The sequence below is a fragment of the Podarcis muralis genome, chromosome 5 (assembly GCF_964188315.1).
Source record: "Podarcis muralis chromosome 5, rPodMur119.hap1.1, whole genome shotgun sequence".
NCBI classification, from domain to species: Eukaryota; Metazoa; Chordata; class Lepidosauria; order Squamata; family Lacertidae; genus Podarcis; species Podarcis muralis.
This window is the reverse complement of record NC_135659.1, coordinates 50579105-50602766: the sequence shown is the minus strand read 5'-3', so window position 1 is coordinate 50602766 and position 23662 is coordinate 50579105. Positions and strand designations below refer to the sequence as shown.

At 45.8% G+C, this 23662-nt stretch overlaps 1 protein-coding gene across 1 annotated transcript in view; it reads right to left on the bottom strand.

Moving 5' to 3' along the window:
* Positions 1 to 2942: 2942 nt before the first annotated feature.
* Positions 2943 to 23662, bottom strand: part of PTCH2 (patched 2) — a 53509-nt gene continuing 32789 nt past the window's right edge. Inside the window, exons 6-23 of the mRNA XM_028733641.2 lie at positions 21242 to 21437; positions 17706 to 17827; positions 16150 to 16297; positions 15488 to 15619; positions 15202 to 15357; positions 14410 to 14502; positions 14168 to 14293; positions 13787 to 13905; positions 12785 to 13187; positions 11603 to 11915; positions 10580 to 10722; positions 10043 to 10223; positions 9520 to 9803; positions 8189 to 8326; positions 7387 to 7529; positions 6512 to 6611; positions 5991 to 6239; positions 2943 to 5386 (exon numbers count right to left, since the gene is read on the bottom strand). Of these exons, the coding sequence (XP_028589474.2) occupies positions 4973 to 5386; positions 5991 to 6239; positions 6512 to 6611; positions 7387 to 7529; positions 8189 to 8326; positions 9520 to 9803; positions 10043 to 10223; positions 10580 to 10722; positions 11603 to 11915; positions 12785 to 13187; positions 13787 to 13905; positions 14168 to 14293; positions 14410 to 14502; positions 15202 to 15357; positions 15488 to 15619; positions 16150 to 16297; positions 17706 to 17827; positions 21242 to 21437 (3460 nt within the window). The 3' untranslated portion in view covers positions 2943 to 4972. The remainder of the gene's footprint in view (positions 5387 to 5990; positions 6240 to 6511; positions 6612 to 7386; positions 7530 to 8188; positions 8327 to 9519; positions 9804 to 10042; positions 10224 to 10579; positions 10723 to 11602; positions 11916 to 12784; positions 13188 to 13786; positions 13906 to 14167; positions 14294 to 14409; positions 14503 to 15201; positions 15358 to 15487; positions 15620 to 16149; positions 16298 to 17705; positions 17828 to 21241; positions 21438 to 23662) is intronic.

The following is a 23662-nucleotide window of genomic DNA, read 5'->3' as shown; positions in this document are numbered from 1 at the left end:
CCTGTGTGTGTGCAAGCTCTGGTCTCGGTTTGTTTTTCTTTATTCTGCTTGTTGCTCTGCTTGCGGAATCTGCTCAGCTGTGGTCCCTGTGGCTGCTGACAAGACAACCTCCTAGCCTGCCCGCCCACCCCCCTTTGGCTGGGCTGCACCATGCCGGCTTCCTGAACACACTGGAAAAATAAACACTGCCAGGCAGCTGCAGTACAGCCATTGCTGAGATGGGGTTGGAGGCTCAAGAAATTGATCGTGCCAGGGAGGGCAATACAGGGCTGGGGGGTGTTGTTCCTGGGCCAGACTCCTTTCCATACTTCTGAACTTACAGTGTCTTACTTCCAGCATAATAAGAGTTGAAAGCAGACACAGGTTGTGTCTAATTACATAGTCCCTCTCTGCACTTTCCAGGGAAGCAAAGATAATGTTTATCCCACTGGACAATTGCTTCCCACTTCATACACCTGTTTTCTGCTGGTTTGTGGAAACCTGTGCATATTTCTAACATTAATTGAAGTTTATAAAGAATTGAAACTAAGTTGTCACCCCCAACCAACTTAAAAAATCCAGCTCTTACATCAGAATCGTCTCCCTCTTCTGCAGAGATTTCACGCTTTTACAGGTTGTTACTGACAACCTAGTATAACAATCCTTTATATTACACGCTATCTTTGGCCATGTTAGCTTCATCTGTTGGGGTCTCCTGCTGCCTTTGACAGGCTGGTTGCAGAAGCTGATTTTCACAAATTGTACTTGACTACATTTTCTGCATCTGCAAATTGCACGAAAAATTACACTAAGTAGAAATGTACATTTGCTTTTAAGTGATCTCTCTTTAGTTTTATTCTGTCTCCTCAGTAATATTCCCGCATCATAAATTCAGATCGAAAGTAATTTAGTACCACCTGTGAAAATGTCCAGAGACAACACTCAAGTCAAGGCACACAGATCTTTTCTTCCTTTTTAAAAAATGAAGCACGGTATTTGTTGAAGACTGAAAAAAGTAAACTTTGGATGGTTCCCTCTAGCTCCTGCACCAGTACTTTCCATGCTCTATCAGGCCTTGAAAATACATTTTAAGTTGTGTGAACAGGTTAGTCAGAATCAAATATGCAAATTATATTAAAATGTTTCCTTTAACTAATTAATCCAAAGCTTGCACTTTCTTGGGGCAGGATTTGAACTTTCTGGGAGCAGAAGAACATCTAGCTATGCATGCATCATCATATATATTAATTATATATAATGTGCATCCTTACTCATGCATACACAAACTCCTGTTGTTGATCAACACACACTTCTCTAAGATGGAAGTCTAGAGCAAAACAAGACACAGTGTCAGAAATCTGCGATGGGATTGCATCCTCATTAAGTTTTACCAAATAATAGCCAAAAGGGAGATTCAGACCAGGACAGTAGTGCTGAGGAGAAAGGCGTTTAACCCTTTCTCCCAGCACCATTTCCCAGCTTAAAGCTTCCTCCCCCAGCTGTTATTTGTCCTGTTAAGAGAAACCTATGTGTACAGCCTGCATCAATCTAGTAGGTACACTCTTGACTACAAACACAGAGACTCCAAAGCGGGGACCAAAGAACTGCACACAGGCACCATCAGAAGATAGGTTTATATATAATATATATTTACTTTTAAAAATAAAAACTTCCATTGCAAGGCTAGAGGTCTGTACAAACTACAAAAATAAATCTTTTTTCTTTTCATATAAATAATTTATATGGCATGACAACATTTCAGGTTAAAAGGTCTCCAGCACACCTGCTACATACTCACATGCACACGCGCACACAGATACACACATGCACACACAATGTGTCCCCCTTTCCACCGTTTCCTGTGCTTTCCTGGTCACAGACTTGTTGGCGGGGGGGGGCGCGGGGGGGGGAGGAGAAACACAATTTCTATTGTGAGTTAGCTAGAAGCACTTAGCAGTTTTTTAAGCAGTGGGTGGGTGGAAAGGAGAGCGGGAGAAGTGGGGCATACATGTCAAATGTTGCTAGTTTCTACCTTTGACAGCGGTTTCTGGTCTAAATAGTTTCGTGGTGAGAAAACAGGACAAATCTAAATGGTCAGAGGAATCTCTGCCACATGGCAAGTTTCTGTGTGCAGGGAATTCTCTCCAGATTCTAGAAGCAGTTCTTAGTTTTAAATCAACTGAATTAATCCATTTTAATAGAAGGCCCAATCCTATTGAAGCTGCTAAGGGGGTTCACACAACCAAAATGTGAAAATCTCAGCAGAAACTCCCTTGGCAGCAAGAAGTGAATAGGCAATCCGGCATACTTTGGGGGATATAATTACAGCAGTTATTGGGCGAAAGGGAGGGGGAATATAAAGTGCCTGCGGTCGAGAAGGAAGAATGTCACTGAGGAAGTGGATTCAAAGGTGAATCAGCCCTGCTATCTCACACAAGTAAGCTATGGTGCGTCAGTCTCTGTGCCCAAAAACTACACACAATTTTATGCCCAAGTGGGTCAGAATTTCACACAGAGCCCCCAAGGGACAACTCCATGTTGGCAAAGAACAGCTAGAAGACATCTGCACTTCTTAATTTATCTCATTCTAAAGACAAAGTTGTAAAGTGTTATTCCACTACAAATGTCAGTGCCACCGAGAAACTGGCAAACTACTTGTGTATATAATTGCAGTGCAGAAAGATGTTGAGCAACTTCTGCAGTTGGAGGGGTCTCTTCCTGAAGCCCAAAATCTCCAAACCTGCAATCGGGAGTACCTAAAGTTATTTCACTGTCTTAGGTGAAAAATACATTTGGTCCCAAACCTTGCATCTTGTTGAAAGAAATGTGTGTGTGCTGAAAACTGTGGCACATCCATCAGGTTCCAAAATCACTCAAGAATCCTAACAGAATATTTTTTCCCCAGCTGCCATCTTTTTACTTTAGAGTAGGTCAGAAAGAAAGAAAATAACTTTTTTTAAAAAAAAGTATTGTGTTTCAGGATTTAGGTTGTGAGCTGTTGTTTTGTGATTGATGCATAGGGCAGAGCTGGCCAGAAAACTGCACTTTGAATTTTCTGCAAAATTCTGATTTGTGTCCTGAACCAGAATGGAAAAACTGAAACATTTCATAAAGCAATTTTGACTTAGCTATGTGGAAACCAAGCATGTCAGATGGAAATGGAACTGGTCCTTGAGAACCAATCCTGCTGCCAAGCGACAGTTCATTTCTTGTTTTTCAGCCAAAGAAGCTGAACCGGAAAGAGATCATTCAGAAACAGAAAAAGCAACCACAGCACTCATACTTTTGGGCAGGAAATGGAATGTTTTGCCCAACTCGTCTCTCCCGTTGAACATTTTCTGCTCTGATTACTACATAGGGATGTTTTTAGGTGGGAGAGAATCAAAGGATAATTTTACACATGATTTTTTTCCTACACAGAAATATTTGTGAAGAGATGGGGAGAAAGTTCTGTACACCATCAGTTGTGAAGGTGCAGCATGAATGTTTGTGCTGAAAGTATGCAGGTCAGGAAGCTAATAATCTCAGTATAGGAAAAACATGTGTTGAAAAACTCAAAACGGTACATTGTCCTTAACAAGGGCAATGAATGGCTGAATTTACCACAAGGTCGCCCAGCTTTCTTATTAAAGTAAGCTTAAATTTCCATTTGAAACACTTCCTTCGTAAACCAACACAGTACACATACATTTTTGTACTCAGGCAGCAGTCTCAGACTACAAACTCACTTGTGAGAAGTACCTCTTAAAACATGGAAGCAGAAAAAACATAAACCCATATAAACTGCTCTTCCAGAAAGCCCTGCTCTGATCTCCATCTGTGTGGGGTAAATGTCCTGCAGGGCCCAAAAACCTGCCCTGAATGATTCTCATCTTCTGTTAGTCACAAATTATTCCTCACTGATATTCTTGGGAAATGATGAAGCTTAAAATGTAAATTCTAAAAGGAAGTACTTATGGGACACTTGTGTGATGGGCTACCTTGGACTGATAAAGAGGCATGCAAGCAAAAAGAATAGGGCAGAAAGGTTTTTGTAGTGTGGGATAGGACAGGGAGGAATTTAAAGGGTTTGGAACAGCCAGATGGCGAATGCTGGCATAGGCAGACATGCCGGTGGAAGCAGGAGCAGAGTGCAGCCCATCCCACACAGCTTGCATAGAAGGCGCTAAGACACATTGTGCCCCTCCATTGCATGCTCCCTCCACTCCACACGCCCAGGGGGTCCTCTCTCCATTACCACCTCACCCTGGTGTTTCCCCTTAAAGGGATACGCCACTTTTTTTTTTTTAATGAGGGAGCTGTAAAAATAATAAAAAATAATTATTATAATTATAAGGGGGAGGGTTCGTGACTCTTTTTTATACAGCTTAAAATAATAATATTAATATTAATAAAAATAAAAGAATAGCAGCACAATGTGGGAGGAGTTTCCCCACGCACAAGTTGAGTCCTGTTCTCTCCATGGGAGGGTCAGTGTTTGGGCAATTCTCTCACCCTGCCCCGATGACAGCCATGAGATGGTTCACACAGCATATGGGGAATTGTCACTTTCATTTTCCAGGTTCGATGGGATTGGAACTTTCCCTGTCTGCAGGTGAGTGGGCACAATGCTATCACAGTCCAATGTAAGGATGCAAACTAGGGATGTTTTGAAGCCAGAAGTCCTGGTAACCAAGAAACCCAGCATGTTTTTGGTGGCAGATAACACCCAGAGAAACATGGGAAAGTGGAGTACCAGGTGCTGAGAGATTCTCCCATCAACCTTTTCACGGCAGTAGCTCATCTGGCCTTCTTGCTCCAGTTCCCAAAGGCACTGTCTACAGTTGTTTAAACACAGTGCAAGAGCTTCCAGGTACCCATCCTGCTTCACAGTCTGCGGTGTGTGTATGTGTGAACAATCTGGGCCCCTGACCCCACCAGGGATACTGTGCACATCCCATCCCTGAGGCAGGAGTTCTAGACCCAAGGTCTTGGGCCTGGCAAAAGTGAAATGCTAGTGCCTCTGGTCTAGGCTCTGCAGTTCCAAGCTGTTGGGTGCGTCTTTACGAGGCTCCTCAGGTCCATCAGATTCAAAGCCCTCGTGTGTGTAGCCCCGGCATGAGCCAGGCAGGGGTGGGTGCAAGGCCAGCATCACTGAGGCAGTGGCTGTAACTGTGGTGAAGGTGCCACCGGATGCAGGAGGCGGCACTTTGGTGCTGTGGGCAGTAGGGTCGGTCCGAGGGGGATTGGGGGCAGTCTGAGCCAGCCGAGGCCTTTGTTTGTGGTTTGGCTGCTCTTGCTGCTGTGAAGCGTCTTTGACTTCTGTGACAGTGGGTGGCAAATGTCCTCCAGGGGTCACAGTTTGGGTCCAGTCTGGGCTGCACAACGACAGAGGCGATTCTAGGCTGGTCTTGTAGCTTTTCACCACCTGCCCAGGAAAGGAAAGGCTGATGTTAGTGTATTGGATATGGAAGGGAAGAAGGCAACAACACAAGTGCAGTTGGCATGGAGTCCTTGTGACAGCAACTTCCAAACCATAAAGCAGCAAATTCAGTAAGAAGAATCTGAAGCACAAAGAGAGTGAATTATGTTGCCCTAAGGTACTAAAGAGGAGACTTCAACCACTGTACACCTGTCACAGATGCTTTAGCAGAGATTCCTGCATTACAGGGGGTTGCACTATCTGTTGTAACTCCTGGGACCTGGGAATAGAAGCCAGACTCCTATTACCCCATTATACATTACTATAGCCACATTGCACCCCAAAGATATGCGCCAAGGTGCTATGGTCTGTCTTTCCCAGGGACCCTAGGAATTTTGTCTCACAGAGACATGCCCACCCCAGTCCAATGCCTATTGACATACTAGCATAAGAACAGAAACAAAAATTCCTGGTTCTCTTCTTGCCTTGCCTCCCAACTCATTTGGGGACATTATTTTTACACTTGAACTAGAATCCAGCTGCCTGAGACCACTCTCTCCATCCAGAGAAACTAGAGTTCTAGCTTCCCCGGCTCTTGATAGACACTTACAGTGATTTTGGGGAAGCTGGGGCTTTTGCTGGCCTTGACCAAGATATGTGATTGCGCTGGGGGGATGATGTAGGTGCTGCGGTCATCTTCACCCGTGTCTGATGCTCCGGTGCTCTCTGAATAGTACTCGGAGTCTGAGGAGTCACCAAAGGCTCCACCGTGCCGCTGTACGTAGAAGCTGTGGTGGCTGATGGGTGGGGGGACAGGGGACGGTGTCGGCAGGCAGCTACCGTTATCTGCTGGTGTGACCTATATGACGAAAAGCAGAAAGCACACTGAGAAAACAGGGTGTCAAATAAAGGGTCTTTGTGCATGATTCCTGAGAGGCACAGGCTTTCCATTCATTGTAGTGAATCCTGAAATCTATTGATAGCAGGTGAAAGCCAAGACCTATGTTCTGTTATGACTTGTGTGACTGTTCAAGCACTTCACCTCGATCTGGCAGTGGGTTTTGACAGTGAGATATAGGACCCCTTCCGCTTTTCTCTATGGTTCTAGATGAGAAACAGAAGTTTTCTTACCTCTGCAGGTGGTCCAATGATAGACAGCAGGACAGGCAGCAGCACCAAGCCATTGAGCAGTCCCAGAATGGTCAGGATGGTGAGCACAGCAAAGAAATACCTTTGGGGGGGGGGAGGTCAAGGTGGTCAGTAATGGTCAGATTTGTCATTTGTGCAAATCATCTGCATACAATAGAACTTTAGGATGAGAATCAGTTACTGCTCTGTATATTTTTCTTCCCCATCCCAGGAAGCTGAGATGCAGCACAGTTCTGCGGCCTTTGTGAAGAGGGAGGGTTACTTATTTACCCAGGTGGCAGTAAAGCATCTCAGCCTCTTATCAGGGCAGCCAAGTATAGAGTTAGTTCACCAGCACACATTCATTTACATTCTCTTGCACACTCATTACTGTTACACCCATGCACTGACAAGTGCTATCCCTCAGTCTCAGCTCAAGGTTGCTGCCTATAGAAGATAAGAGCTTCCCTTTCTCTGAGCCAGCTGACTTGTAGAGCTCACAAGCCTTAGCTGCCATATGGCAAAGTGTCAGAGAAGGAATAAATTTCTTGTAGAATGTCTTCCCCTCAACCCGTTGTAAGTTGTGGTCTTGAACAGGGAGATTTCTCCAAATTTGGCAGAATGTACCAGTGCCCCTCCAGGGCTGCCCTGAACCCTATTAGATTCTGCCTTTATATCCATTCTTGATCAGTGAGACCTTCAGACCTATTGCCCCATGTGGTGCTACCCAAATTCCCAACAGATGTCAAGAAAGACAATTTCCCATTCTCTAGCCACTCCTTTTACTGATACCTCTCTGGAAATGGCCCCCAGCACATTGGTCCAGAGCACCACCAGAATAAGTATACAAGGGGAGAAGAGAGACACATGACAATCACCTCAGAATGAAATCGAACTCTGAACCAGCTAGCATAAGGACGCCAAGCAACGTGGAGACAGCACCATCCACCACAGGGGCAAACATGTGCTCTAGGGCCACAGTAGTGCGCAGGTTCCGGTTGCCAATGGCCGTGAGAAAGCCCTGAGAAAAGACAAACAGTCAGAATGCGACTAAAGAGAGTGACTTGTCCAAGCAGACCCTCATAAAGGGGCCAATCACCATACTGCATCTTGGGAGGCCCACCAGACTGGGAGAAAGAACAAGAAGCTAAGCCCAAATCTGTTCTTGCGCACTGAGTCAGCTGGTATTGCCAGAGCTGGAACAGGCTCATCTCGAAATGACAGCTTGGACTCTGCTTTTCATACCATACACAGCTATATCATTATAGTCAGCACTAATTAACTGCCAACCCTTGGGTGCTGCACCCACAATTATGGATTAAATTCTGCTCTGACCACCCAGACTGCAACAGGGTGATATTAAGGGATATTAAGGGGGTAATGAACCCACAATTTATTGATTCTCCCTTATAGACTCCACTACTGATCAGGTTTGATACAACAGATAAAAACCTAATAATCTAAATGTTCTGGCTGGGTGCCACTAAAGCTATTTGAATGTATATGGTTGTAATACTATACACCAAGTTCTCTGGTGTGAAAAAGAGCTCTGCAAGGGTGTTCAGGGACCCTGTTCCTTTCAGTATGGACCCACAGAGCTTCAAAAAGAGGAAGTCTCACTGAATCACATGCTCTAGACATGATAGCAGAATGGGCTGTGCTCACACAATTGCTTCTTACCAGAGCCACATGTACGGTGAATTCCACGCCAATTCCCACAGAGGCGATGAGGATGACTACTGGGATGGCACTCAGCTTGATGCCCATCAGGCCCATGATCCCAAAGAGCTCGACTGTCATCATAGCTAGAACGAATACCTACGTCAGAGAGAAGGGACAGCTCAGTATCTTACCTGCAAGCTATGGTTATGGACATGTCAATTACAGCAATGGACAAAGCCCAATGTAGTGGTTAACAGGTAGATTAAGAATAGGTACCTAGAAATCCATATGCTCATAGGTATGTAATTTCTGAATTCAGAACTAATTCAGAAAATGTATTCATCTCATTGTGGCACATGAATACCGGGTTGTTGGTTAACAGTAATCACCTACCCACTACTACCATGCCTGTTTGATACCTTGATTGTAAGTAAGTAAGTAAGTAAGTAAGTAAGTAAGTAAGTAAATAAGTAAATAAGTAAATAAGTAAAGTAAATAAATAAATAAATGTATGTTTGTTTAAGCTGCATTATACGCTTTTGTATGGTGAACAGTAGGGGTATGGGGCTGTGCACACACTAGCCCTAAAGGTGGATAAGGATGCAAATATACTAGAGCACCTGCATGTTAGTGTGCAAGCTTAACCCTTTCAGCACTGCGGAAAGAAGCTTGAGGAGAGAAAAAGATATTTACTTTTTGCTGCAAAGGTAAAGCTCTACTTTACACTCTATCTGGTAGCAAATGTTTGTTTATCATTGCATCTGCATACAGTGGGAATTGGTCTCATTCCCAGCTCCTTGGTGCGTACACCTGTACAATACGTACATGGTGTCTGTTGTGTGCAAACCTTAATACATTTATGAGAAAATATGCGTATGTTCATGTTTTTTTAAAAAAGAATATGAGAAGGTACGAAAACATTCCAGACTTGCAACAAAACACTCAATTTCTGCAGTCAGAATAAATTCTGCAAACTACTGCAGCAAGTTGTCTTTTTTAATGTATTACAGTACAGCTGCAAAATTTTGAGTTTGGGCAGAACCTGAATGGTTTAAAATGGTCTTTGGTATTGAAGGAAAACTTTTTAGGACACTATGTAAGGCAAGGGAGACAGAAAGGCAACTGTGCAGAGATTACAGGAAGCATCACACTAATTCTCCCCCACTCCTATTTCCAAATTTCCTGTCCTAAGCATGAGAGCCAAAAATACTGATTTAACTAACAGTGACAGTGTTTGACAACCATTTCCCTTGTTGCACAATGCCATATTGCTACTACATATAACGTCTGGAGCTAAAACATCTCCCTTACTGCTAGACACCCTGTTGCTCATGAAGGAGGATACTCACAATGATACTGGCGGTCCAAGGATTGAGGAGTAGCAGGGTGCACACTAGAAAAGTGCAGGCCAACACAATACTGATGGCCTGTAGAAGCCAGTGTCGAAGGCCAATGTACTGCTCCCAGAAGAGGAAAGGGTAGCCGCTAGGGTAGCTGAGGACACCATGCATCTGGGCCACCTCGTCACAGATAGCACGCACGCTCTCGATGGCTGCCACGAAGTCTGATGTCTGCCGCAGTCCATTGAGGTAGAAGGGGAACTGAGCAAACTCCAGAGGCTGTGCAGCAGGGACTGTCAGAAAGAGAGGCAGCCCATCAGATATAGTGGCCTTCTACCCCCTACTCCCATCTCTAGGGCCAAAAATGAATTGCTTGGTTTGCCCATGTGCCAGGCATGGTTTGCAAATGTGGGAAGCATACATCTTAAGGATTTACACTGTGGAATTGCCATAGAAGTGGGGATAGGACTGAGCTGAAACAGTAATGCATGATGGAAAGTGGAACAAGAATGAGGCTGCTGCCTGAACTCACTTCGGAGGTTCTCGCCAGTGGCATCGTATTTGTCGTGGATCCATTCTGGGGGTGGTGGGTAAAAGTTGGCCTGAGATGCAGCAAAGCCAAGAGGGTCGTTGCTCACCCACACTGTCAAACAGATGTAGAAGATGTCAGGAGGAATGATCCCATTCTCATCCACCAGGCGGCGAGTTGTCAGCTGTAGGCAGATGGAAGGGATGCAGGGCGGTTAAGAAGTATAGCAACTGATAGTAAGTAGTAGCAGCAGTCAGGGTGCTACTAGACAGGTGCTATCATTTGGTAGGAAATAGGGCTGAGGCCCCTGCTTGGGCACCAGCTGGCCATTCCCAAAGCCATGTAGATCTCCTATGTTCCTCCATCTCCAAGGGACCCCAAATGCCTGTGGGAAAGCTTTCTCTTCTCTCCATTCTTTTGCAGTGGGGATCTATCTACTCCTTCCCTCCTGGTACACCAAGGACTCACCCTTAATTCTCATGGCACACTGGGTTCTCTTTGCCTGCCCACTCCCAACTTTTAGATTGCTCCCCCACTTACTTGATTGAGGTTTAAGGGTTCTTTCTTGTTGCCTGTCTGGATGAGGAGCTTGTAAGCCAGGGCACCATCTTCTGATCCATTGCGGTAATTCTCCTTGGTGATATGCCCAGCTTCCCAATCCCGGTCAAAGGCTGCCTGTAGACCTGCAGAACAGGGGGGTATACAGTTAAGGGAGTGCCATCTGTGGAACCCAAGGCCCGGAAGCAAGAGCTCCTCTCACTAGCTATGCCAATCCCTTCCCCTCTTTCATGGCCTCCACCCCATTGCTATTTAACTCAGATCTCTCAGCCCCTGCAGCATGTTTCTGTCCCTACTTTAGAGGAACAAGAACAGAGCTGGTAATCCAAGAAGGCAGAAGGGCACCTGTACAACTGTGCAGGTGAGAATGTACACAAACATTTATATTTATTTATTTATTGAATTTATATAGAATTTATATACTGCCTCATACCCACGGGTTCCAGGGTGGTTCACAGAATAGAATCAGAATATAAAAACTACAAAATACATAATCAAAATAAAAACAACAACCGTATAACCCCAACACATTTTTAAAGGGTAAAGGATATCAATCAAATCAACCCAAGGCCTGGTTAAAAAGCAACGCTTTTGCCTGGCACCTAAAGGTGTATAATGAAGGTGCCAGGTGAACTTCCCTGGGGAGAGCATTCCACAGATGGGGAGCCACTGCAGAGAAGGCTGTAAACAGTGTTTGCCTAAATGGATGTGTGTATAAGACACGAAAACTGTGTGAGATGAAGAGCTTCTGGTTCCTTAGAAGCTAAAAATCATTTCTAGCACTTATCCTGAACATGGTTGTGAAACGGACATTGATGCTTTCCTTCCCTGGAAGCAGCTGGCCACTAACACCTCATCCAAACTCCCATGCATCTTCTAGCCTTCAAGCAGGTTTGTACTAAAAGCATCCTGCACAGAGAGCTGGAGGAGGGCATCCCACCCCACTTCTTGGGGCAGAGGCAGTGCAGGACAGGAGAGAGGGTTGGCAAAGTGTCCTTGACTCACCTCGCAGCCAGTCCTGGAGGTAGTGCAGCCACATCTTCGGCAACTGGCGGTTCTCATCACGCACAACATACTGGATGGTGGTGAAGGCCTGGTGCAGGCTGTAGAGGGCCTCCTGTGAGCTGGGGTAGTCAAAGCCACCCTTTGTAACCACAAACATGTTATAAAAGGAGAAGTATTTGAACTGAGCTGAAATGAAGGCGTGCTCCTTTGTGCCTCGTGGTAAAATATCCGTCAGGTAGAGTCCATCATGCACCTTGGTTGTACCGTAGAGGCTCAGGCCCAGCAGTGCCAGGAACAGGACTACAACAATTCCCTGGAAATGCAGAAAGGAAAAAGTGAAGACGGATGCACTCCGACCCCAATGTCTTCTGCAGAAGCTAACTTTTCCTCTGTTGCTGTCAAGAGACTTGACTTAACAAACATAGGGAGAATGGAAGAAAATCTGTGGACAGTGGACAGCCAGATGTTTATGAGAAGCCCACAAGAAAAGCAAACAACTGCTTGGGGGCCGGAACTGCAACTACCCAGCCCCACTTCCTAGTCCCTACAGTACGTGGAGGGTATGAATTGCCCCTAATGGAGTTTATATCAAAATGTGACATGTTGTGGGAGTATGGAGCATACTTGTAAGACAAGAGACTCAATAATGACAGGTAGGGAGTTTTCCATGCAAGGGGGCACATAAGACACACATATATATTAACCTTGAGAACATAGTTATTTTGACTCTGTACCTGGCCCTCTCCCTCTCTGAAGGTAAACACACACACAATATCTTAGATCATCTAGATTATCTGTGACTGACACAGCCACTTCATCTGGAATTACCCAAGGAAGATGCAGAGCCTTCATACCTAACTTCCTAGATGTGTAAAAATAGACTATAGGAAAGATGTACAGCTCTTGTCTTTGAATGACTACTTGGGACATGCAATCTTTGCCCCTGATAGGCAGGGCACAGGGGAGAGCAACACCATGGTCCTCATATAGGATGACATGCACAATGACTACATTTCAGATTAGTTCTCTCATCTCCGAGAAGAACAGGGAGCTTTAGTTCTCCATTGGCTGTAGTGCTGGCATCACAGACTTGCTACCCAGGATGCTGTACTCCCCCCCCCCCTTTTCTTTCAACATAGGGCAGGATGCCACCCACAAAGAAAGCGATTCTCAGCTGCCTACCTTGGTCTGGCTCTGCAGCAGGATAGGTGCATATTTGTCGCGAGCAAAGCTGGAGAGGTTCCAATGACAAAGGGGCAACGGCACACACTCCTGGGCACTTTTGTTCTCATCCAGCTGTGCCAGAAGATCACGGGTGGAGCTGGCAGGGGTGAAGACTTGCGACCCCAAAGGGTTGGCAGGCAGGAGAGTGGAAGGGGTGGTATAGACATGCTGGGTGGGTGGTAAGATGGTGACCACATGACGCCCGGAGGGATCGCACTGGGTGAAGGCCTGAACCGTAGTGGTGATGCGTGTGCTGGTGGTCAGTGCTGGATGTCCATGCGGGAAAGCAGGTGCCGTGGGGTTGTCATTTGCATCCGTGTATTCCTGTGGCTGAATCTGAATGACGTGGGAGGAGCAGAGGCTGTGGGGAGAAGAAGACCCTGAGAAACTCCTGGGCAACACACAGTCCCCTAGCCAGCCAGGCATCCTAACTCACACTCAGCATCTGGATATAACTATCACAAAAAGTTCCACTTCTCTTGGTGAGCAGATAGAGATACCCTTCACAATGCCTTTAAAGGGGCTTCTCAGAGTATGCTGATTTTATGTGCAGTTTGATGTGCATTTTGACTTGTTCTTATAGACAAACTTTTACCATAATAAAGAAATGTGTTTTTCAAAATGTTGTTGAGAGCACTACCATCTGTGCAGCTGGCTTTGTTCTCTTGCTGTTTTCCTTACAGCTGCATTTGATCCTCTCTTCTTGGGCTTAATGACTTTTCCAAACCACTGCCCCCAATTGCAGCATGCGTCTCCTCTCCTGGGAGATCTGATGGAGCCCAGCCTAGCCAGGGAGAGCGCAGTACTGCCCCAAAGGAGAAGGGACTCTTTTGGGGCGGGGGCAACTGCCCCTCCACCGCCAGCAGCTACACATATTTATTTACAGACAAACAAACAAGCAGACAGACAGACAGACAGACAGACAGACAGACAGACAGACAGACACACTTAAGACAGTACCTGTAGAAGCAGCACAGAATATCGAGCCTCTTGTTTTCACGCCGGTGAAGGTCCAGACTCAGGATGGCAGGAAAAATGAAAAGCACCATGGCAAAGTTGAACACTACCACGACAGCAGCCTGCAAGTAGATGAAGGAGGGAGAACAATTAAACATGCTGAAGATCCTGAGCCAGGTCACCCTCTGTATAAGGAGGGGCATCTATCCTTCAAGGGGAGGGATCACCCAGCTTTCCAGCCAAGGCCATGGAGACTGGGGGCACAGCTACCTCCAGAGTGGAAGTGAAGGCTTGCCTGCAGTGAGATTCAAAGAAAATGCAAATGTGCATAAGCACAGTTTGCTGACAAACCTGCATGGAGGAGCAACTAGCAGAGGGGCTTACCTGTAGAGAGAAGGCACGTAGTGCTGGGATGGGCACAAGAGCAGCCATGAAGAAAGCAATCATATTATTGACAGAGGTGAGTGCCACACTGGTGCCACTGCGGCGCAGGCATTCCCCAGTCCGCTCCTGCATTGAAAAGGTGCAAATGAGGAACCGTGAGAATAGAGTTGAGGACAGATTGAGCGTGCACTGGAAATGCATAGGGACTCAAAGGCTTGTGCGAAAACAGGGAACCTTCTTACCTTGACAGGAACGTGCTGGCTGGTCTCTGTGAAGGCATGTGCCAGCAAAAACATGTCATCCACACCAATGCCCAGTGCCAGAAAGGGCAGCACCTATACAGATATGGAGGAAAGCACAATGGGAGGAATCCCAATTAGAGGAGCACATCCAGGACTTGCTCAAATCCCACAAAAGTAGAAACAGGTCTCAGGCTGCAAACTGTGACTGGAAGGCACCACAAATTCTTCCTTTTGCTGTTATACTCAGGCTCTAAATGATTCTCATGTTAACCAAAGTCAGGTTGGTTGGTGACTCTGGCGGGCTTTTGCTTTCTGCTAACATATATTTGAGTCACCTGCACCTGGTTTATTAGGCTCCTTCCTTGCCTTGCAGGCACCTTAGCTAAGGCTCTCTTTGTGGCATACTCCTAGCCTGCCTCGGTACAAATGGACAGTTGTTCTTTTTTAAAAACTCAGCTACTAGGGAATATACAGTATCGTATATTCCTCTGGAACTTCTGAACAAGAAACAGCATGTAGGCAGCTAGAGCGATCTGATTGTGCTGAAGGCAGCACGATGGTCATTGGAACCTCAGGAACAGCCATGCATCTGAAGGTCAAGTGCTCTTTACAACACAGCATCTTCTAATGCCAAGCAGGGATAGAGAGGCAGAACATAACCTCAGCATTGCATAACCTGAGAAATTGATGGAGCAGACAGTTCTCCTGCTTGCTGAGCAAAGAGGAGGGGAAATTGATGGAGAACAAAGGGTGGTCATTAGGGAAGGCAGACCTCTCCAAAATGTGTCCTACCTGGGTCGTGGCTGCATTGAATGAGATTCCTAGCAGAGAACACAGTCCAAGTCCTGCTGCCACGGAAAGGGCAACCAGAAGAACCCCAGCCAGGCCCACAGCACCCTGTGATTTGGAACAGTCCCAACGCAGCATGGTGACACAGGCATACGCCAGCTGCAAGTGGAGGAGAATTGAGACGGCAATTAATGAGAAGAAAGGCGAAGACGGAAAAGCTATGCTTTAGTACACAATGGAAGATAAAGGAATAGGAGGGAGGGAGGAGAGGGAAGAAGCTGCTACACACCATCAGCAGATACCCGCCAGCCACACGGATAGCGCTCACATCTGAGAAGGATTTCATGATGTCATCGAGCGTGGTGGTGGAGAAGGCATGGATAGTCTGGGAGGAATTCGCAGGGAGGGATTCCTGGGCCAACTGCAAAGAAGCAAGACTCATGAGATACTGGGAGGAGAAGAGTCACCTCAGTGGCTGGGATCCTTCTCACATACATAAATGCATCCACAGGATCCATCTACACGCCAGGCATAGGCATGAAGGCTCATAGGCATGAAGGAGCCTATATGCTGCTATACATGTCATGTAGCAATACCAAGCAAGACAGAAAACTGTACAGGGTCCATACACTCAATTCAAGAACAACTGGCTATGCTTTCACCCTATAAATTGTTTTTCATGCCATTCTACATGCTTGTAAGCATTCATGGTGGCACCCAACCTTTTTACACTGGCAGATGCATATTTGCATGCAGCCCTACATAATATTCTGCTCCTCACTGACAGACCTGCATGCAGTTTTGCCCGTCATCTTTCTAGCATCTTCCCTTCCACGCACACACTTTTCCAGCCTTTTGTAGACACATTTGTGTCTTCACCCTTGCACACACCTGCATCAAGCAGCCCTGGAGTTCCCACAGAGATGCCACAAACCAACCTGTCCATCTCACCTCAACAAACTCCCGCTGCCAGGCCTCCAGCACAGCAGCTGCCTTCTCCTCACTCCAGCTGATGTCGTGTATCTCATAGTCATCCCGGTAGTGCTCAAAGAGCTGTCGTGGGCTCATCAACAGGAACATGCTTTGTAGGGCTTCGGCTCTGCAGGAAACAGAAGCTGGATGAGAGACAACCCTTCTACTCACAGTCAAGGAGGCAGGGCTCCTTTCAGCTCTGGAACTAGAGCCTTTAGGCCCCATTGCTCCCCCACTGCCCAGGCTCAAGGCAGAAACCAAAAGCCTGTTTTCTGCTTTCTTTATCTCACAGTCAGCCCTCATTCTGTGCACAGTTCTTTCACAAGCCTACTTATGGGGCTTTTTTCAATTGAAACAGGTGGCTAGCCACCCCTATCAAAAAGGTATGCAAAAGGTATGCATGCCATGTCGATCAGCTGCCATAGAAAACAAGTCACTGACTAACGTTCCACACAAAACATGAGAAAAACCAATAGGCAGATGATTTGCATAGAAAGTTCACCATGTATACATCCCAATCTATACACAACAAGAGAAGCCTGCGTGTATTGTGTTCTAGAAATGCATGAAAAGAGCTGGAAATGGCTGCAGATGCACCTCCCTGTAATATCAGAAGCACATCTCTTTCTTCTGCCTGAGCCTTCCTACTTTAAAAGGTGAGGATCTTTTCTCCCATTTTCTGGCTGCTTCCCATTTTCTGGCTGCTTCCTTCCATGGGGTTTTAAAACCAAAGCAAGGCGATGTATAGCAGCAATAACCCTTGTCTCCAATCTATTGCCCATTCCTTAGCCATTTTTGCAGCTCTTTGCCTTGTGAGATATGGAAGGGTTCAGAGACACAAGAATTCCCCTCTGAAGAACAATGGTTTTTAAAAGCTGACACCGATTATGACACTGCCCCCACCAGCATGCGGAACGTGCCCCACCATGCCAAAACAGAAGGTATGGCAACCTGTCGAACAGATAACTGCAGGTGCCAGCACAGTGCAGATTTGTGTGGAATCAACCTCCCAATGTGCATTTGAGCCCCTTTCTAGGACCAGGGCTGCGGATTGCTGCAAGCAGGTGTCTGTGCTGTGTCTTCCAGCATCCACGGCAGCTGGAAGGAATTGGGGTGGGGGGAGGTGGCTTCGGGAGGCAAGGGGTGATGGCAGCCAGAGCTTCAGGGATCAACATAAATCCCATGGCTTAGGAATGCCCAAGCCAGTTGCTCCTAGGGTCAGGTCGCGGACATGCACCCACGAGAATATGAACCTCAGTGGCATCAAGTTACAAGCTGGCTCAGGAGGCAGTTTACTACCACCCCCAACTGTGAAAGGGGTAGCAGTGAGAGTCCAAGCAGTTCCCAGGAGCCACACTGTCCTCTCCCCTCACCATTCAAACACAACATTTATGACTTTGTCCATCCTTTTTAATTGGCCCTGCTTGCAGGGAAAAGCCATCTGCTCTGCATAAAGAATTCCTTAGCTACTGAGTTATTCCTGGCCACAGACCTCTAACTTGACAGGCACACACACCACACAAACACACACTTACCCCTGCAGTTTGCCCTGGGAATCCTTCACAGTGCCACCCAGGATCAGTTCCTCTTCCCAGTGCATGTATTTTCGTGAGAAGCCATGGCAGCCACCTGTGAGCTCTGAGGGGATGTCTGGTTCCTGGTGGAGACAACAAGAATGGAATGTAAAATAGCAGCATAAACTCCAAACGTAAGCACAGGTATTTTAGATGCATATTAAGGACACCACTATAGCCCCATCTCCTGCTTTTCATGGAGGAAGAAGTATCTTTGCACACTTCTGACTTGTGCACTGTGTACATTTACTACTACTACTACTACTACTACTACTACTACTACTACTACTACTATTGAAGCAGAACTGTTCTGCTTAAGACTAAGGGATTATATGCTATAGCCCTGACTAGCTGGCTAATAAAACAAAACCCAGCTGTTATGGAAAGCAAGGGCAAATGTTGCTCCTCTGCAAATGTCACATGTAAAAAACAAAACAAAACAAAAACCGCACGCACACACACGAAATTCTCAGTAGGACAGGCAGCCTGCTCTAGCAGACAGAATATTGAATTTGAGTGACCCAAACAGGTTTAAATTCCTGCTCAACCATGAATTCATTGAGCACTTTGGAAAAGTCAACATTTATTAGCTTCAGTTTGGTATCCAATAAATGGAAATAAAATAGTGAAAAAAAATGTAAAGCACTTTAGACATTAACCGTGCTACTGGAACAATCCATGTCTCTATAAACAAAACAAAGAATATTTCCCATTATTCCGTAACACTATTCCAGCATTCTGTCACATCCAGAAGTGACCAAGAAATTGAACCTTATAGGGAACTATACAAATAGGAACAGGCTTAATTCTCACTGGCTGGAGCTGGTGTAGCCCAAACACCAATGAGGTGCCCAAGTGCTTCTCTTTACCATCACCCATTAGTGAATAGCTGACATCCTCTTCTGTGGAGAAAAGTCAAATTCTGCCCTTTGGGACAATGTTGGACTGGGGGCTAAACCTGCCCTGGGTGGTCAGTCCCTTGCTGATAGGGACCCTACATACACATATGCCCTTGAAAGGCAGACAACAGACAGAAGCTCTCTTTTAGCAAACACCACATACATAAACATAATAATATTGCATATTCTGCTGGTTAACAATAATGGGCAAGGCTTGAGATCCTCTCTGGAAATAATCCATTCGGCTCCTAGCTATGTAACCTCACATCTGACAATAATAATCCACATTTCAGTTCAGTGACATTGGCCTGGAACAATTAAGAAGGTTTACTAACAACTGTCAGAATAACTACTCCTTGGAGCAGCCTGATGCCTCCCTGATTGCCGAGGATGGAAGACGGCGACATGCCATATGGCATTGCCACCATTATCATTATGCCTGGAACCCTGAGACATAATAAATCACACAATCTCTGTGCAGGGAAAGCAAGCAGAGCTGAAGAGATCTGATAGATTCTAGCTTTTATGTGACAGTGCTCCACATTGGTTCTCCCCTGGCCTAGGTATTCTCATAGAATGAGGACCCAAAATCAGTCTGGCTCTGTCGCCCTGCAATCACCAGTGAGTCACCCACATAGTCATAAGACAAACATCAAGCAATGGGAAAAGCAGGAAAATTCCTATCACCTTGTAAGCTGGAGGACAGCACTTTCATAAAGCATGCCAATCATGGCTTCACATACTATCTATCTATCTATCTACCTTGCAAAGCAGCAGTGCCACATTTTCAGCCAACAAGGATAACAACAACAACAACAACAACAACAACAACAACAACAAGCAGCTCATTTGGACAATACCAGATGGATGAATTCAATTCAGCTAATGCTTGATAATATTTATCCATCTAAGAGAAATATAAGAAGACTCAGTATTATATCAGGCAACTACTATGCTTTTCTGCGTATAAATCATAGTGTCTATTTGCATTTGGTTGAGGAGTTTGCAGAATCCATTCTGACTATATCATCCTGTGTGTGTGTGTGCTTGCCCACAGGCACACTGGGTGTTCCCTTCAATCCTACAGGCATCTCCTTCCTGCTCCTGTGGTGGCAGCGAGAGAAACTGGATAGCCATAATGATAACAGTCTGGCTTTCAAGCCAGGAAATGTGGAATTATGGCTGCAACTCCATCCTCCCGCTCCTTGTGCTTGCCCTTGGTCATATGTGCTCCGTGTGTGTACGCACACACTGCTCTCTCCCCCCTCCACCTTCCAAAAGCTCCGAAGCTGCCATCTGTTCTGGGACGCATTCCAACTATGACCACCTGCTGGTGAGCACTTGCACTGCGTCTGCCCGGATCAGCACCATCATTCCTGCCTGTGCCTCTCTGGAACGCTGCCTTGCATTCCACATCTCCCCACACTCCTGGACACAGAAGGGCAAAGCTAACCAAATGGGGGACCCCACAGTGAATCCAGCCTTTTGGGGCACACGGTGCCTGAAAAGAGGTCCCTAGCTCCAACAAGACACAAGGAAGCTATTCTGTTGCTTTGCACATGTGTTACAATCTGAAGAGCTCTGTGACTTCATCGAGCCTCCTCCCCACCCCTCCCAGAGTCCAGGCCAGAGAATCAGCTCTACTTTTTGTAGCCAGAATGTTCATTTACTTTGGCTACATCAGTCTTATCTCATGCTATTGAGTGTGTACCTTTCAGGGGTGCCAACTTGAATAAAATAAGCCCCACCCTGCATAATCGATCACAAGATGCGGCATGCTCGCACCATTTGAATGGCAATGCCCATCAACTTCGCGGGGATCCCTCAAATATTTTATTGGGAGGGCAAAGGAGTTAGCCCCTATGGTATCTTGGCTACAGGTATCTTGAAGCAAAGGTATAACAATTCGGGAAACTGCCTTTTTATTTGGTTAGCATGTCTTAGGAGCACTGAATGGCACTCGCCTTTTTGCCACATTTATCTATGGAATTTGCAGATCTCTTTAGCTTTGTGATCCCAGGTAAGATTAATCATTTACCAAATTCTTTGCCCATGTGGCAAATTTTGTGTCCATTCTGCAGAATTCCTACTGAGTGCACTTCGCAATATTACAATTCTCTCCTTTTCAAAAAGGCTATTACAAGAAGGTTGCATTGTGTGTGCAGCTGTCCAACCTGTCTTAGTGCACCTCTTAATGTCAGATCTAAACACCCATAAAATGGAACTCTCCTCCTTAGGAACATAAGATGCTGCTTTACATGAATTCAGACCACTGGTCCATCTAGCTCAGTTCTGTCAAAGTTGATTGACAGTGGCTCTCCAGGGTCTCAGACAGGAGTCCCTTGCAGCCCTACCTGGAGATGATAGGGACTGAATCTGGAACTGTCTGCATGCAAAGCATGTGCTTTCTTACAAAAATATTTAATATGTGTTGAAAGCTAGATAAAGCTCCAAATGTTTTATTGCTGGAGAGTATGCCATTGCATGAGCTGTCATCTGCAGTGTGAAGAACAGTCCAGACATACATATTTACCCTGAGTCCAGTCCAGACATACATATACACTGAGTAGTTGGGGAACATGCCTGGCTCAAACCTACCTGCCGGCTTTGGCTGTTGGGGGCACTTGTAGGACACTCAGGGTCAAAGGGGTCAAGACAAGGCCGCTCCATATAGGCCTGGCCAACCTCTGCCTTATCCAGCATCTCCTTGAATCCTTCCAGCGAGGCAAACTGACCCAACTCCTCCATCAGTTGAATGGGGTCTAAGTTAGTCCACTGGATATCGCGCCGGCCCCTATAGAGATAAAATGTGGGTTAACAGGGAAAGAAAGGTATCCAGATAGCATCACTTATTCCTATTACAGATTATATTAAATGGATGATTTTAAGAGGAGGCTTGTAAATTCATATATGTATAAGTAGGCAGGTAACTACATTTTTTGGTAGGCTAGTAATTTGTGTGAATATTTGTAAGGCTAAACCTGACCATATGTCTGGGCTGTAGCAGACTTATGCAGCAATGCATACTTGAGCAGCTTTTATTTTCCTTTGGAGCAATAAAGAGGCTAGAGAAGGAACGTGGACTTGTCCCCCAAGAAGGAAGATCTCTGAACTCACACACACACACACCACATACTAGGTCTGGCCATAATTTAAGTCCATTTCTCTTGTCCTATGTACTACTGCTTCTCCCTTGCATACAGAGCCCTGGCTCTCCCAGCACTGCCTCTATCAAGATGTTAGCACGCTGGCGTTAATTGCCCTGACTGGCTGCACAAGACTCATTTAGGGGGTGGGAGGGGTCTGCTCAGTGCTGATATAGGGCTTCATTCCTTTTGTTCCCGTGCATAACAGGATCAGGCATGCTGCTTTCATTTGGCATCTGGTTTAGAGTGCCAGCTCCAGAGGATCTGGACAGTGCCTCCTCTGGGAGCACCAGAGCTGTGTGCGTGCCGTAGGCTGGGGTCATGTGCATGTAGGGGCATCAGGGTGTATTCCAGAAGCAAAAGAGAATCTTTCAACAAAAGCTGGAAAGGGAAGAGGGGTATCTTCCATGCACAACACTTGGCCTGATGCATTTGTGCACAGGGATGTACACAGCAGTATAATTTGTTGTGTGCATATTTTATTCTTTCTGTTTATATAGATGTCTAGATAATATACACATATTGAAAAGGCTTCTTGATGGGAGAAAAGGCATTTTGCTTCTGCCCAAACAAAAAGGGTAACCCAATTTAGTTAATGAGCAAGTGTGGAAGGATCTATCCCAGGAAGGCTTCATCTCCAACCATTGCAATGACAGATCTGTTGTACTAAAGAGGAAAGGTCACATCCCCTGAAAATGTAGTATTAGACTTAGAGTTTCCCTACCCACCAAAGAAAGGGCAAATTGTGCCAAGTTCTGCCCAACATTATCCCGAGACAGTAAATTTCACAAGAATCTTGTGGAAACTCCATTATTTGGTCACTTTCTAGTTTCGCTGAAAATGTTCCTTGGCTTCACACTGTGAGAAAGGGTCAGTGACCCACCAAAATGAGTATCTGGGGCTAGGGAGAAGAACCACTGAGACAAGATAATCAGAGAACTAAACCCAAGCAACTTGCATGACTGCTTCTGGCAACATATAAAGTACTGGCAAAGGTCAGAGAAGAGGCAATAAGAATGGTTCCAAAGGCCACAATGAGCCATAAAGGTTAGTTTTATCTGTATAAAGTACAAGGGAGTTGCTTAGGAATTAATTCCAGCTCTAGACAGATAGGAATACAGTTTAGCAGAAAGGGGAATCGTCTTTAAGGGATCTCTGATTATAGTAAACTTTCCAAATGGGCAACTTTTCGAGGGGGCAAATCCTCTGCTTGGTCTGACAAGAGATTAACTGATAAAAGATATTTCCCTAGACCAGTACCTGTTGGAAAGGGTGGAGGTTTTGAAACTTCATAGAGTAGAATTTGACAATGAACTCAATTAGCCAGTATGTTGTAATTGATCCAGGCTTTGTGTCACATTCTCCGAGATCAAGGTTATAGCTACAATCCAAACAAATCCTGGCATCTTGTTTCAGGTCTGATTATATCCAGCAACTCTCCTCCACTGCCATTCATGCAGCATCTTCCTAACATGACTGAAGCAAATTTCTAACAAGAGGCCTATTTCCAAAAAGCAGGGCAAGTGAGAGCTGTGGCCCAGGGAGATTCATGAGGACCATATACAGAGGCCTGGAGGGCTGCATTAAGATCCCTGGGCCTGAGGCTCCCCATCTCTGCTTTAAATGCTGTAAACAACAACAACCCTGAGGCTGGAGCTACAGTTCCTCTGATGCCACTCACTCTTCCACTGGTGCTCTCATGCATTCTTGTCTTCAACTTCCTGTCATGGAGTGGTTGCATCATTGAGGCCACAGAAGCAAGGGAAAGTGGCAAGGCGACTGGAGTCTCCCTCAGTGCCTTGATATAATCTTAGCAACCGTACTTCTTCCCAGTGGATTGGAGATAGAGATAATCCTGCTCACATAACCCTAG